This window comes from Pieris brassicae, chromosome 5 (assembly GCF_905147105.1).
Source record: "Pieris brassicae chromosome 5, ilPieBrab1.1, whole genome shotgun sequence".
NCBI lineage: Eukaryota > Metazoa > Arthropoda > Insecta > Lepidoptera > Pieridae > Pieris > Pieris brassicae.
The window spans coordinates 18160185-18174856 of record NC_059669.1 but is presented as its reverse complement, the minus strand read 5'-3'; the positions used below and the strand labels follow the sequence as shown (position 1 = coordinate 18174856).

At 35.7% G+C, this 14672-nt stretch overlaps 1 protein-coding gene across 12 annotated transcripts in view; it reads right to left on the bottom strand.

The window, feature by feature from the left end:
* LOC123710160 (trithorax group protein osa) overlaps positions 1–14672 on the bottom strand; it is a 71497-nt gene that overhangs the window by 4796 nt on the left and 52029 nt on the right. For 3 of the 12 annotated variants that reach the window (XM_045661896.1, XM_045661907.1, XM_045661904.1), the window contains 10 exons: positions 7768–8039; positions 7362–7539; positions 7076–7230; positions 5992–6033; positions 4590–4778; positions 3463–3685; positions 2824–2934; positions 1539–1610; positions 655–742; positions 194–428 (listed from right to left, as the gene is read on the bottom strand). In XM_045661896.1, coding sequence (XP_045517852.1) covers positions 194–428; positions 655–742; positions 1539–1610; positions 2824–2934; positions 3463–3685; positions 4590–4778; positions 5992–6033; positions 7076–7230; positions 7362–7539; positions 7768–8039 — 1565 coding nt within the window. The remainder of the gene's footprint in view (positions 1–193; positions 429–654; positions 743–1538; positions 1611–2823; positions 2935–3462; positions 3686–4589; positions 4779–5991; positions 6034–7075; positions 7231–7361; positions 7540–7767; positions 8040–14672) is intronic. The other 9 variants (XM_045661898.1, XM_045661899.1, XM_045661900.1 and 6 more) reach the window with 9 other exon arrangements.

Below are 14672 nucleotides of genomic sequence, written 5' to 3'. Positions count from 1 at the left end.
ACAATCAAATATTAACACTCAACAAACTTAATGAATTTTTTTGACTTATATTGCACTAAAGTAGATTGTTTCTTGTATGAAATTGGATCAATTACACACTTCTTACCATTCTGTAATCATAGAGAACGTTCAAATACAGACTTACTCACAAGATATTTATGTAACCTAATTTTTTATATATTTAAAAACATACCTCATGCGGTTGTTGCGGCGAATGTGGCGGGTGTGGCGGATGTGGAGGGGGGTGTGGTGGTTGATGCGGGTGCGGTTGGCGGTAATAGTCCGTGTAGGGCTGCGCAGGAGGGGCCCCGGCCGGAGACGGTGGCGCCGGGGCTCCGGGAGTCGCGCCAGGGCCCGGAGCGGGTGCTCCTGCACGATACGGCCCGCCGTAACCGCCATATCGGCCGTATTCACCAGGACTGTAACCCCTGCAATTGTATATTTGTCACATGGAACTTTATTTTATTCACTCTTAGGTCGAACCTACTACGAACTATCCAACGACTTATGACTGAATTAAAAAAGCATTTTCCTTCACTTACAAAATAAATTAGACTAAATATACTGCTTAGAGTTAAATAATAATCTCAAACTGTATTTATTATCATAAATATTATTTTCAGTAAGTCTACTATATAATAATCATAAACATACCTATCCCCTTCAGGGCCATATGGCGGATAAACTGGCCGATTAGCAGGATACGGGGACCCATATTCATAACCATATCCTTGTTGGTAACCTGAAATACAATAAACAGTATATGAAACGAAATAATACCAAAATCACACATGTAAGTAAAACACAAACATTCTACTTTATACTAAGCAACAAAAACTATAAAGCACTATCAAGTTCACACACTTCAATGGTATGTATTTAAATGACGAAACTTCAATGTTCTAAAGTGTTATTGTAAGTTAAAACTGTTAAGAGCAAGTGTGAAACATTCTTCTTTGACCCGTATTCCAAAAGGTTGCTTGAGTAAACAATAATTGTAGTGAAGACATTTCAGATCTTGTCAAGATTTTTATGGAATACAGGTGTTAGAGTAGTAAGTGTCAAGAATCACAAACAGCAGACTTGAGGCCTTAAGATACACAGTCACAGATCATGGTGAATCATTACAAAGCAATTTATTTTTATTACAGCAACTGTACAAATATAGCTTTTAGATTGTCATATAATGTGCACTATGCACACGTTTCAGACCAATCCTTTGTTCAATTAGTAATTTTAAATCTATAACATTATCTAGACATAAGCAATAGCAAATTTTAAAGATTAAAAAATGTATTAAATGTCCCTTATACATTAAATTACGGATTTGTATAATTTATCAATAGCTTTTTAACAGAATTTGGTCATAAGTTCTTTATTTTTATGTTTGTGGATATAGAAACCTAATTTTCGGTCTCAAAGCTTCCATCTTGTCACAAACTTAACTTTCTAATCTAAGCGTCATGTATTTAAGTCGTTTTTGTGGGTTAAAGGTCATTGGTCGAAAACGTGCGCATGTGAAGTGTTAACGCATGTACCTGGCGGTCTCCGCGGGCCGGGCGGCTCGTCGAACGGGTTGGACGCGGCGATGTCCCCGCCCGCCCCGCCGCCTACAACCACACCACGCTATACCACCCGGTACCATACTATGCTTTTCCAAAACGTATCAACATTTACCCAAGAAGATTTATTTGAAAGGGACAATGAACTTTTATAGCACAATCAAAAATATTAAACTCAAACTGTGTATTGAATCATGCTTTAAGCGCTCAGGTGACCAACATTTTCAAAATCTGATGTTTGATACTTGCGTTCAAAACAAAATGGTGACAATACGTTTTGGAATACTAGCTGCGTACTATCTCCCTAATGGAAACTTTTACTATACGTTATAGAATACTTTTGGCACAGGGATAATATTTACACAAGGCAATCAAGCAAGTGGTATTGAACTCGTGATACCAAACCAGAGCCAGGAAAATGGTTTCCTATCTTCTACTCTATGCATCAAAAGTATTCTAAAATTAAAGTGCCATCTAAATTTGCATAGTTTTGGTATGGATCAAAAGAGATTGTTAGATATTAAATCCATAGTTTGGTGAATTCTTGTGCATTTGTTATGTTAGTATAAGCTATATTACAACTATATGATAGATACAAATGATGTGAGCATTTTGAATGCGAGAGAATATCATCATGTTTTTTAAATATTCGAAATATTGTATAAATAGTACCTTTGAAGATTTTTTACTTTACATTTAGACATTTTAGTTTCCTCATAAGTAACAACACTACATGTGTGTATTCGAGTCTAAACAAGTTATGTCAGTGGCACTATTTATACTCTCTCGACGTGAGTGTAAAATCTTACAAGCTAAAAAAATAGAACAAGCTTAAATCTGTGTGTTCATAGTGACCATCTATTTTGCACATTGACAGCAGTATCGTGCTTCTATTTGGTAAATATTTACAATCTAACCATCCTGATTTAGGCCAATTAACTTGAAACAATTGATTGGCGATTCCTTTATATGTTTGTTTTAAATTTCAATATGATTGCGTCAACACTCTTATTTAAATAATGTTTTATGAAGTAATACTTTGTTGATATTTGTTTTGTACTGTCCACTCGAAACGATTAATTGCGATGATTCAAATAATTAATGACATTTAGGTCAACTGTTTTAAAATTTGCATCATGCGGCTTTATTTATAAGTTATCTGCGTTATATCGCAAATGACCCTTTCGAAGTACATGATGATAAGTTGTGTGTGATTATCCTTGTGTTGAATGTGTATATATGTAAAGATCGTGTGTTATACCTTGCTGGGCTGGTTGAGGCGGATAAGGCGCGTAGTGAGGCTGGTAGGCGTCAATAGGTGCTCCGCCAGCGCCGCTTCCCGCAAATTGCTCAGCGTTGTTTGAACTGCCTGCTGTAACATATAAAATATTAGTTACTAGTAAATGGACTCCGATTATTTATACACAGTGGATATTTATTTTATCAATTAAATAAAAGACGAAGAAAAATAATGACTGGCAGGACTATTTTAAAGGTTAGGTACACACACATTTCTGCTTCGAATTTTACTGCTAATTTTTAGGCAAAATAGTTGCCCCGTTTGTAATTAGACAAACAAATGTTTCGCCGGAAATCGAATTTGGGCCCTAGTTTAACGGTCATGGTACCACTTTAAATACAGAGGTGGTAAATAACATGCAAGTTAAATATATATACAATTTACTACACTCTACCATGTTCCATACATAACATACTATAAGATTAAATTAGTTCAAAAAAATCTGTTTAAAAAAAAGGATATATGTAAAGTAAATATATTTACTTGATCGTAAATAATCCTAAAATATTGGAAATCCAAATAACACATGCCGCTATATGCGCAAACATTTTTAAGCTACCACTACTCACGATACATCCAAAGAATTGTCAAGTCTCTTACCCTTACCTGCATTAGCAGCGTTATTGTTCTTCCCGCTCTTCTTCTTAGTGGAGGCTTCTACCTGGTTGATGATGGGTTGCGGGTCTATCCCACCCCGATCAAAATGACATTCGTAAGCTAACAGATTCTTTGTGTAGTGCTTCCGTAGCGTGTAAGCGGCGGACGAAGAAGCCCCAATACCTAGTAAGCCAGCTATGTCTTTCCACGTTTTGTTTTTCGTCACCTGAAATTGATGGAATCCATTTAATATTGACATAAATATTCAATAAAGGAAATATAAGCATAACTCTTGTTAATAGTGGGTTTTTGAAACAACTAAAGCCATTCTTGTATGAGGATATATTTGAAGTACTATAGAAGTCGACATAAAATAGACAATATTTACAAGGACAAGGCTTATTGTAAATATTAAATAATTTAAGAAATGTGGAAGGCAAAACAAAAGCATAAAATAACATTTATAGACTAAATTGAATTTTTTTTGACGAAAAAGGTAATTGTGATGTGAAAAGTTATTTTAATAAAATCATTAATAAATTGCGTGTTAATTATTCAAAAGGACATTTAAAAAATATGGCTTATTTGAATGGCTTTAACTTTCACAAACAGCCATCACTAGTATTATTAAATGCAATTTTCATTACACAAAGACTGAATGAGAACATTAAGAATAAAACGACAGCAATAATTTCTATTGTTAACGACTAGAAATCTCACCATTAATTTTAATAATAATGGAAACACCTCTGTTCTTAACGCTAGCCCTGGCAACACTAATGTTTATTTAAAATACACTGTAATGCCTGGCCCGTAATGATAAAAATTTATTAAGTGTCGTTAAAGCCTCAAACTTTATTGCCATTCACATAAAGCTGCACACGCATCCACATTAAATCGCTAAGTATATTAGTTAGGGTTACATCGTTTTTTATAACATAAATTACTTTATATTATAAATGTAGATGAGATTTTTCACGCTTGTTTTTAGGTACATTTAGTAGGAGTTAGATGACGGCACTTTATAGTATATTTTCGAAACATTTCGAGAACCGTTAGTAGTTCTTTCAGTAAGATAGCGGCTGATCTTAATCATAAGCGCGATTGATCAAATTACTTCTAAAACTCACCTCAACAAATCCACCCCGGTCGCGCACAAGTAGATACAGCCTGTAGAGATCCAAGGGCTGCTTGGAAATGGTCGGACAGGCGGGTATGGGCGTCCGGCGCTCCTCCATGAAGGCGAGTAGCCTCTCGACCCAGCTCCGCCGCTCAGGGGCGTCGTCCATCTCGTAAAGCTTGACCAGCGAGTCCGACTTCTGGCGCAACACACGACATCATATACCCCGTAACTACTGCTCAGGCGCAGCATATCGAAAATATGCACATTTTGTCTATAGACATTGATGTATATTTTTTCCTTTAAGAACTGCAAGACTAATACCAAAATCCTAGTCCTAAACACTAGACGACAGTCAAAAGCCGTTTTTGACAAGCATTCTCTTCTAGAGAAATATTCTTACTGTAGAAGACTGCTCGCTTTGTATAACTTTTAGTCGTAATTACTTGTAATAATTAGGACTAGTGTTTTGGATATAGAGTCCTGGTTTAAGCCAACGTTGTAGAACTTATTGTTGTTGGAAAACGTGCGCCTCAGTAAAGGCATTAAACGCAATTCGAGTGATAAAATGTATGATTTAGTGAACATATTTTCGATATAAACTGCTATTTAACATGCTACTTTAAATTAAAATAAAATAAGCATAATGTAGCATTGAAGGGCTTTTCTAAAGCATTTTGTTCGTTATGAAACAGATCGAATCTCTAATCGCAAGACTCAGCTTAAACACTCAGCGCGAAAAATAAGACTCCCGTATGTCAAAATGAAACGTTTTTGTCACACGAGTTATACTTAGGGATAAGTCTCGGCTCCTGATTCTTACCCTAAGACTGTCGTTAAATAAAACTAACCGGCAAAATATGGTTATTATATACAACATAAAACCAGATTCTCGAGCCAACACCAATTAGAGAAAGGTAGCAGAAAGCGTTCTAAAATTTGAAACTTTTTGAAGGAATTCAAAAATGCATGGCAACTTAACATAATACCTTGCATTGCGGCACTAATAACGGAAAATGTTCTTTACCAAAGGAAAACTAAGATGTTTGGTGTAATGATTTGATTATACATAGTTAAACTAAAAATAATGAAGCTGTCAAAAGATATACATAATTTTGTAAGTCAGTCAATATAATATCAAGACCTAAATACATTGCTATAGAAGAATTATAAAAAGATTTTGCGTTAATAAATTTGATGAATACAACAACATAGATTTCGTCATAAATATAATATAGAGCATAGCATTTGCATTGGCCATGCTTTGTTATTCAAATGCTGAAATTACGGCAAGCAATATTTTGCATTCTGTTATATTTCCAATACAATCAACATTACACCAACCAAATCCTGCAAAAGAGATAAAATATCGAGCACTACTCATGCTTAGTGATTTTTAACTTGATATAAACCTTTGATCTGTAGGACTCCGGAGGTATGTGACTGTTAAACACCTGAAAGATACGACAATGCAATGCTTACCAACTCCATTTTATATACCTAACTTGCTAATTTTTAGTTTAGTTATAGTGTATTTTAAAATTGTGCTACAGGTGCAAACAAGAAACAATGTGCTAGATTAGTTATAATTATTTATTAACATCCAACGAGTAACAATACAATAGAAACTTAATTTTGATTGTGGTCAAGCCTGAATACTCTGAGACAAAAGGTTATAAATCAAATAATAAAGCTTTTCAGATACTATTAATGACTACAGTATGACAATACAGGACGATCGGGCTTTTAAGCCCCAAATATATATTGAATACTTTATTCCTTTTTATATTATATTAGTTTCCAAATGAACGCGTCGAAACAACTCAAGTACTTGAAACTTACAGTATGTTTATAGGAAATAGACCGTACGCCAATAATCTTTGAAACAGAAGGTGTTTAATAGAACTTTAATAATCATTTATTAAATTAATCAGATAATTACAAGTCCCTTTTAATGCTCCCCGTGTTGAAAACATTTTATAAACTACATTTCTATAGTATTGTTATACGTAGGTTACACCATAGCTATTGATTTACCTAAGTACACCGTGGATGTAAACTTTTACATTATGGATTAGAATGTGTACTAATAATTTAACACATACATAAATATCTGTACAGTATAAGACGTGTATTGTATCAATGACTGTGTTGTAAGTTGTTGAATGAATTACGTAATATAAACACGTTGCTAACGTAATATATTACATTAGGTAATACAGATTAATTGTATGTTTGTAGGCTAACTAACGTAGGCTGAGTGTTGATTGGGTGTCCTTGTTTTAGTATTTGTAATAATAATAATGATAATTTAAATGTAATATAAATATTCCTATATGCTTGTTTCTAATGGAAGGAACGTCTTGATGAATATCAATTTGTAACGTTTGTGGTACAATTAGTGATACACACACAGGTCTAATATTTGATGTATTTTTAGGATTTAATAGATAATGCACGCTTTAATTTTTGTGGTCCTATAGGTATTTCACTCACGGGACTAGAGGGTGGTCTTGGCCAAGGCGACGGCGAAGTCTCGTAGTCATCGTGGGCGGAGGAATGTGAGCCACCTCCCGGAGAGGGCGAAGGCGCCGCACTGCCATAATCCTTGCGAGAGCCCTTGCCTGTGCCGCATGGCTCTTCGCCCGAAGCTGGAAAACGCAGAATTTAACATTTAATCTAATTTTTTTATAAGTAAAACTTAAGACAAGTTTAACAAATATTGTACGAAATAACTGAAAATTATAATGGTTAGTTAGTATAAGGAAATGAAAAAATGTACCTGCGGATGCATTACTAAGCGTGCTCTGCTGGCTGCCTTCGTCCAAGGGAGCTCCATCGGGGCCGGTCGTGACAAGAGCCGTTGCCGGAGGCGCTGGACCGTTATCGTGAGCCTCTCCCGGCGCATTTGGCGGTCCCATTGATTCACCCGGCGGACCCATGTGACGGCCCACACCACCCTGAAAACATATTATATTACTAACTACTACTTAAAAAAGTTGAATAAAAAGATTCGTAAAAGATAGCCAGCATATTGTAAAATGAGATACATTTATAGCTAAGAAATGAAATGTTATGTTATTGATCAAATGATATTTCTTCCTTTTAATAAATTTCACTACAGCTTCCCTGAGCAATTGCCATGACCGTGGAGTCACGAGATTTGGAATGTTTCATATAATACACACCTTAAGCGGTGGATAGTGTTGTGAAGGATGCGGTGGCGGCGTAGGTCGGTACCCGCCATATGGATAGGGATGGTTACGCGGCGGTGGATATCCATAGGGCTGGGGCGGGTACGGCGCGGGCTTATAGTGGTACGACTGCGGGAGCATGGCCCCAGGCGGCGGAGCCCCTGAAGGAGGCGGGCCGGCCGCCGGGGCCCCGGCTCGCACTGGCGGGCCGCCGCCGTCCGATAATGACGATGACGGTCGCGGTGGCATACTGACGTTCTGCGTACCTGGAAAATTAATTTAATTCATAATATGACTGCGATACTGAGAAAGAATAACATGTCAACATATGCATTCGAAATAAAAATTAAAAATTCGAAAATCGCAATGTAACCGCTTTGCTTTACTTTTTAAATGATTTTCGGCGTTGTTTACCACCAATATACGTAATAGTAATAGCTGTTGTTGTTCTTTCTTTCCATACACTTGACAGAACGTAGAATCAGGATTCTTATATTTTGTATCTTATAATAACGCTTAAAAGATAAAGCCAAGATAGTTAGTAACAAGATAAATACACGTAATAGCAAACAGCTGTGACGATAAAATTGTATGTTTTGTTCTATTTTTTGTGTGGCAGTGTGTATTAATATGAGATAAACAATACTGCTTCTGTAGATAACATTAATTGTATGAAGGTCATACTATTTTTATCGGTCAGTAGGTGAAAATAGACGATCGCTGTCAATATTCGGAGAGTATTTATAATAAAATACGAACCAATTTGTAGATTTGATTTGGCAAATCAAAAAATTCAACGCCGAAACAACGGGAATATGCAAAATACCGAGGGAGGCGCTTGAATTAAATTGTATCCGAGAGTGCAAGCAATGTTTGAGCGTGTGATCGATCTACACTCACGATTTGAATAATACAGTTAACGAGGCTCGGCTAAGCCTGCATCAATCGAGGGAGACGCACCGGATCACTTTCGTTTTCATCTGGAACGTGAGCCGCATGCACCGCTAGCCTGCGAATTCTCTGCACTTTACCGCGACCGTATAAGTGCATACGACATACACATTGACCGAGGCCGAGATTTGCGACGAAAGTGGTATTGCAGCTTTTATGTGGGTCGATTTGACTGTTACGTTACTGTTACGCGATCGTCTATTAATCTTAACATTGAGCGTTTAGTTCTATAAATGGCGAAACCCTTTCCAGTTTTCTCGTCTACACTACACTGTGTGTCACGGCTCGAGTGCTACTAGCAATATGTAAACAGTTGACCAAGAAAATTAATATAGAGACAACCTTTCCTCACATATTTTGAAATAGTTAAAGACAAGTTAGTTCTTGCGTAACTAAAACGTCAATGTGTTTTTAATGACACGAATGCTAACCTGGATAGACTTCAGATAAGAATATCTCGTATTAAATGCAGAACACTTAAGTTAGGTCGTTTGATAATCTCATTGTCACAGAACGATGAGACATTGGGTAGACAGCGAGGCGCCGGTGAATCATAGATAAGGTAATGTGCCCATCCATATACATAATAGATATCTATGGTTTACGTATGTTAAGGGACACCGGTCCCGCTTTTTATAAAGAGGCGACGGCAAGCCTTGAGTATAAAACAAAATTGAAATTGTAAAAATGCTCGCACAGGCTTATCCAAATTAGATCAGAACAAAACCGATTGATGTTGTTTTATTTTTACTGCTATGCTAATTTTACTATAGTAGCATTGTTTCATGTCTACAATAGGATGAACGAGCTCATGTGAATACAAAATTAGATAATTTCCCTTACTGTCATGTCTGAGAAAAGCAATACAATTTCATTACTGAACGTACATTCATACATTTAGATAGAAGATCTTTTCATACATTTACATAAATGTACTAAGCATAACTATTACAACTACAGTGCAATCTCGATAACTCGAATGTCAGTTAACGAGTTTTCGACTTAACAAAAACTTCGAGATAGGTACATATGTTTTAACTGCTGGAATTTCGACTTACGGAGGCGCGAATTCTAGGTGTATTTTTTTATTAGTAGAGTCGAATTTGAATTACAATTTTCTAAATGTATTCATTCATGGCACGAGTACAAGATAAAAACAATATATTTGAAGCCCCGAACCAGAACATTCATTTTGGATTTTATTAACATTATTTCGGGGAGTTCCAAGTAAGACGTCATTATAGTTTACTAACTAAACCTTAAAGTCTCCTTTTTGAAATTCGAGTTAGTAATACTTCGTAGGGACAACATCTTGTTCGAGTTAGAAAGTCTTAATAATTCGAGAGACTGCGTATTCAGGGGTTCAGCGGAAGGTAATGCAAATTTTTTTCGACTTACTGAGGATTTCGACTTAACGCGGTTCGAGTTATCGAGGTACCACCAAAGTTTGAGCAGCTAAACACAGTATATTATATAAAATGTGACCACGATGCCTATTCAACGAATCAACGGAAAAATATTAGCGAATAAGACAAAGTAATCAATTAAGAAATTTTTATGATATTTACATAGAAAATTGTTTTAAATAAGCTAATATATAAGAAAGATAATAAATAAGAAAACAAATATACCGTTTCGTCAACAAAGCTGGACAAATAAATTAATTTTCAAAAACAAACGATATATAGCGGACCTTCTAAATATTAAAGGGCAAACAATTTAAGAGTAGGTCATGCCAATTAAAGTTCTGTAACATTTCAGTTACATAAATAACGATTAATAATACTGCACGATAATTTAATTCAACGTCGGACAAGATAAATGAAACCATTGCAAAGAGCAAGACAGTGCGCGTGAGTTTTACAATCGTGGTAACCAGCTCTGTCAAGGGCGGCCACTAATCGAGGTCTTTACTTTCTACCCGCCGCCTAGATTCGTAATAAACATATAATTAAGAAAATATAAATCAATTTAATTCTTTTATTTGGAACAATTTCATTGAAAACTAGAAAAACTGTGAATTCAAATTCGATATACCCACGATTGAGCCAATAATCAACCCGAGTATAAACACAATAAGACATGCTAAACTCTAATCAATGAAAGTTATCAATAAACAGTTAACAAACTGAGATGAATCACGTAGTGCCCGTGGGCAGTATTCAACCGCAACAGGTGAAACTGTTATTTCCTGAATTTCGACTGAGTCACCTCATTCAAGTTCTCCTACACGATAATGGAAACTAATCAACACAAGATAAGGAGCATTTTGCATTGTTTATCATTGGTCATATTGATGTCACGTATGGTAGGTACTAGAATGCGGTAAGGCATATGCGAGGTGCGTTGTATGGCGGACGCATTCCGCGCAAACCTATGTTTATTAGTGGTAATCGATTCGTAATTTACTGCCACGTTTTGATATATTACTTTTAGTAGCACAATACAATTAAATGATTTTAATTCAAATTTTAAATTTTTCAATATCGTTATTATTATTTCAGAAGCGGCTCTCATTGCGTTAGAATGTTGCCCTTACATGACGAAAATATATTTGTCTAATAGTAAATCACATTAAATGTCGGAATAATTACAAGTCAATATTTTAGGTATTGCAAGAAGCTTAAATGAATATCTTTTGTCATAGAGTAGATTCAAAACAAATTATCCATTATTTAATTTACATTCATACAATCGTTTGACTGTCGTTTGACATTTATTTGCATTGCTGTGATTTAAGAGAACTTCACGTTCAATTCATGACTTATCATAACCATTATTCAGTCCATCGTGGGTTTTACTCTGCATAATAACGGATGTAAAATGTATTGTATGAAAACTTAAGAAATATCTGGGCTAGATTGAAATATCTATTAACATATACGATCTACAACGATTCCGAATTTAAATAATATAAATGAGATGAGTACTAGCTCTTCAATACAATTTTTATACGATCATTATTTGGATTACGTTGCCAGGGACTCTTTCAATTTCTATAGTTTGTTATCATCACACCGTTTATACTGTAGACATAGAGGGACCGGTGTTTAACTACACTGAGTAATTGAGAAATGTAGTTGCTTGTATTGTATATTTACGTGGTCGTAATGCTGTATAGTTATGACCACTGCACGGCCAATGCAACTACCACTTTGCGGCGGCTACTAGTATATACCGCAAGAAAGTGGTCACACAGAGTCGGAGCAGGAATAATACAATTAAGCTAATTCTGAGTTATAACTCTCTTTAATTTAGTCGAAAATACTTATTTATATACTGGTATTATTTAAATAGAGAGTGAATCTTCGTTTATATTTATGCATATATTTTCATTTAAATCCGCTCCATTTGGAGACTATAACTTTTTTAACCAATTTAATTTGTGTAAATTTAAAACCACATCAGCCATTTCGTAAGTCTATCGAAACAAATTTTATTAACTGGATATCTCATCTTTATTTCTTGTACAACTTTCATCAGCTCAGCTTCTATATTTTGCTATTACTAGTTATGGCAACAAGAGCTAGAGCTTCATATATTCGGTAGTGGGCTGATCAATTTAAAAAAAAAGCGTTGTTAAGTGCCTATCTGTTACCTAATCCTAAAGAAAAAAATTACTAGTTATCGGATGTGTAATATTTTAACTATCATTTTTTTTGTTCTAAAATATATGTTCACCATAAATGTGAGGTATTATATTCTCCGCGAAGCCTGTGAAGTGCCCGAGAGACTTCTGTGCTTCTGGAAGGAGTTAGGCTGGCTAAATTAGCCAGGGCTTTTACGCACAACGGACCGACTACGCGTCTAAGTGCGGAAATTGAGTCCACCCTACCTACCTACCTACCTAAATGTGATGTATTTTAGAATAGATAGATTGCAACTTTATTAAAATGCTTATATATGACGTGGTGTACTTTAATAAATAAATAAATATAATTACGTTTTATGACGAATTTATTCCTAAATTTGCGTCAAAAGCTTGAACCAAGTATCATTACAACAATCAACCCTTAATGTAATTCTGTCAGTGCCATGCAAAACCGACAAAACCGTCTCCCGAGGTCGGATTCGTCCATTGTTGCAGACTCTATTTGTCTGTCAATATAATGGTGAACGTGTGACAATAGCGTTAACAAGAGCGTCCTAGTTGAAACAAACGGCGACACGGCGGCGCTGTCCGCCGGCGCTCCATTTAAATTGATCACTGACGGCGAGCCAGTTTAATAAACACAGCCTGTTTCAGCAGAATAGATTGAACCAATTTTTCTATCTTTGACCGAAATGTGTTTTATGTTTACAAGACCAAATTTGAAATTGCAGTACGAACTGGACGTTATTAATTATATTATGCTCTGTTGATTAAATACGAAAGAGTAACTTGAATAATATAATGTAAGAAATGGAAAAACTTGACTGATAAGCACAACCAGCGGCGACAAAATGCGAAAAGCAAAAAAAAAAAAACAACGTGACTCGGTTTACGTTAAAGGGTCATTAACTCAGCTGACGAGAGGGTAGGCGATGTAAGTGAATGTTTTTAACGGGCGAGAAATCCGGCTGGGAAAGAATGTCCGCACCATTAGGTGAGGGTGAAACGGGGTGAATGCGATGTCGAACCCCCAACTGACCTTGACTTACTGAGATTTATCACTTTTCCGTCGTTATTTGAATATAATTAATTCCTGGTTAGGCAACCGCATATTGCAACAGGTCCCGAGCTCTTATTAATTCAACACGTTGACTCAACATAAATGATGATTGACGTTACGTTACGTTTAATGTCCACATTATGACTAACATGGCAGATGTTTGACATTTGGTAATGTGGGATACAACGAGATGATAAACACAAAAGACCGTTAATCTGAACAATATGATTATTATTGTCTTTGGTTAACATGGCTTTTACATATATTTAAATTTTACCGACGTTTCTTTACGCGCTTTACAGCAGAAATGTAAATAATTATAAGTTTATAATAATACAAATAGCTTTAATCCGGTTAAACATTTTTTCTTTCAATATGATTATTACCAGATGAACATTTCTTTTTGATATTATTTAAACATTGTTATGTACATAGTTGAGTTTTACTGACATGTCAATTCAACAGCCCCGCCAGCAGCGGTCTCTTTTTAAACGGATTGAAGCTATGTAGCGTTCGTTTCCGTCCGTTTCCGTTTTCCGTCCGTTTAAAAAGTGTTTTCTTAATGTGTAAAAGCTATGTTAACAAAAGACAATAATGTACGACTTGATTAGTCACACAACAGGAGAGCTAATACATTCTGCCACAACTGACCAGTTGATGCATCGTCAAGATGGAACGTGTGCATACGAAGAGTAGTACCTTAGCAGGCTTCCGAATTACCTTATCTCTTAGTCTGTCTATAATCGAGTGGCAAGAGGTATGTGCTCGAGGGTATCTTGACTCCCAACAGTCTCCACGAGTGCCTGATAAAGGACCAGACACTAATAGCAGAAGAATAACACATTCATTAGCCAAATTTAATTTTACCAATATGCTAAAAAGTATGTGTCCAACTAAATAATATATAGTATATTCTTGCTTTTGTAATTAATAAATGTTCAGCCATTGAATGACAATGAGAGATGTGAGATTTAAAGACTTCACAAACGCTAATCGCAGATCATTTCGGAGTGTAGGTTTACTAAAAACCTATCTCGCTTTAAATTTCTTTAAAAGGACGTCGAACTCATCAAGGACGCGGGACACGTGGCAGTAAGGCTTTGTGCGAGGACAAAATATACACAGGTGTTTAGTTTTGTATATTTCCCCGGTTTACTAAAAGGGAACGACCCCGTTCTATGAATGATCTATTTGAAATTACCAATAATGACAATTTATGACGACCATTACAAAAAATCGCTTTTATTGCCTCCTTAGACAATATCTTTAGATCAGCTCAGGTGAGGACATAAATTA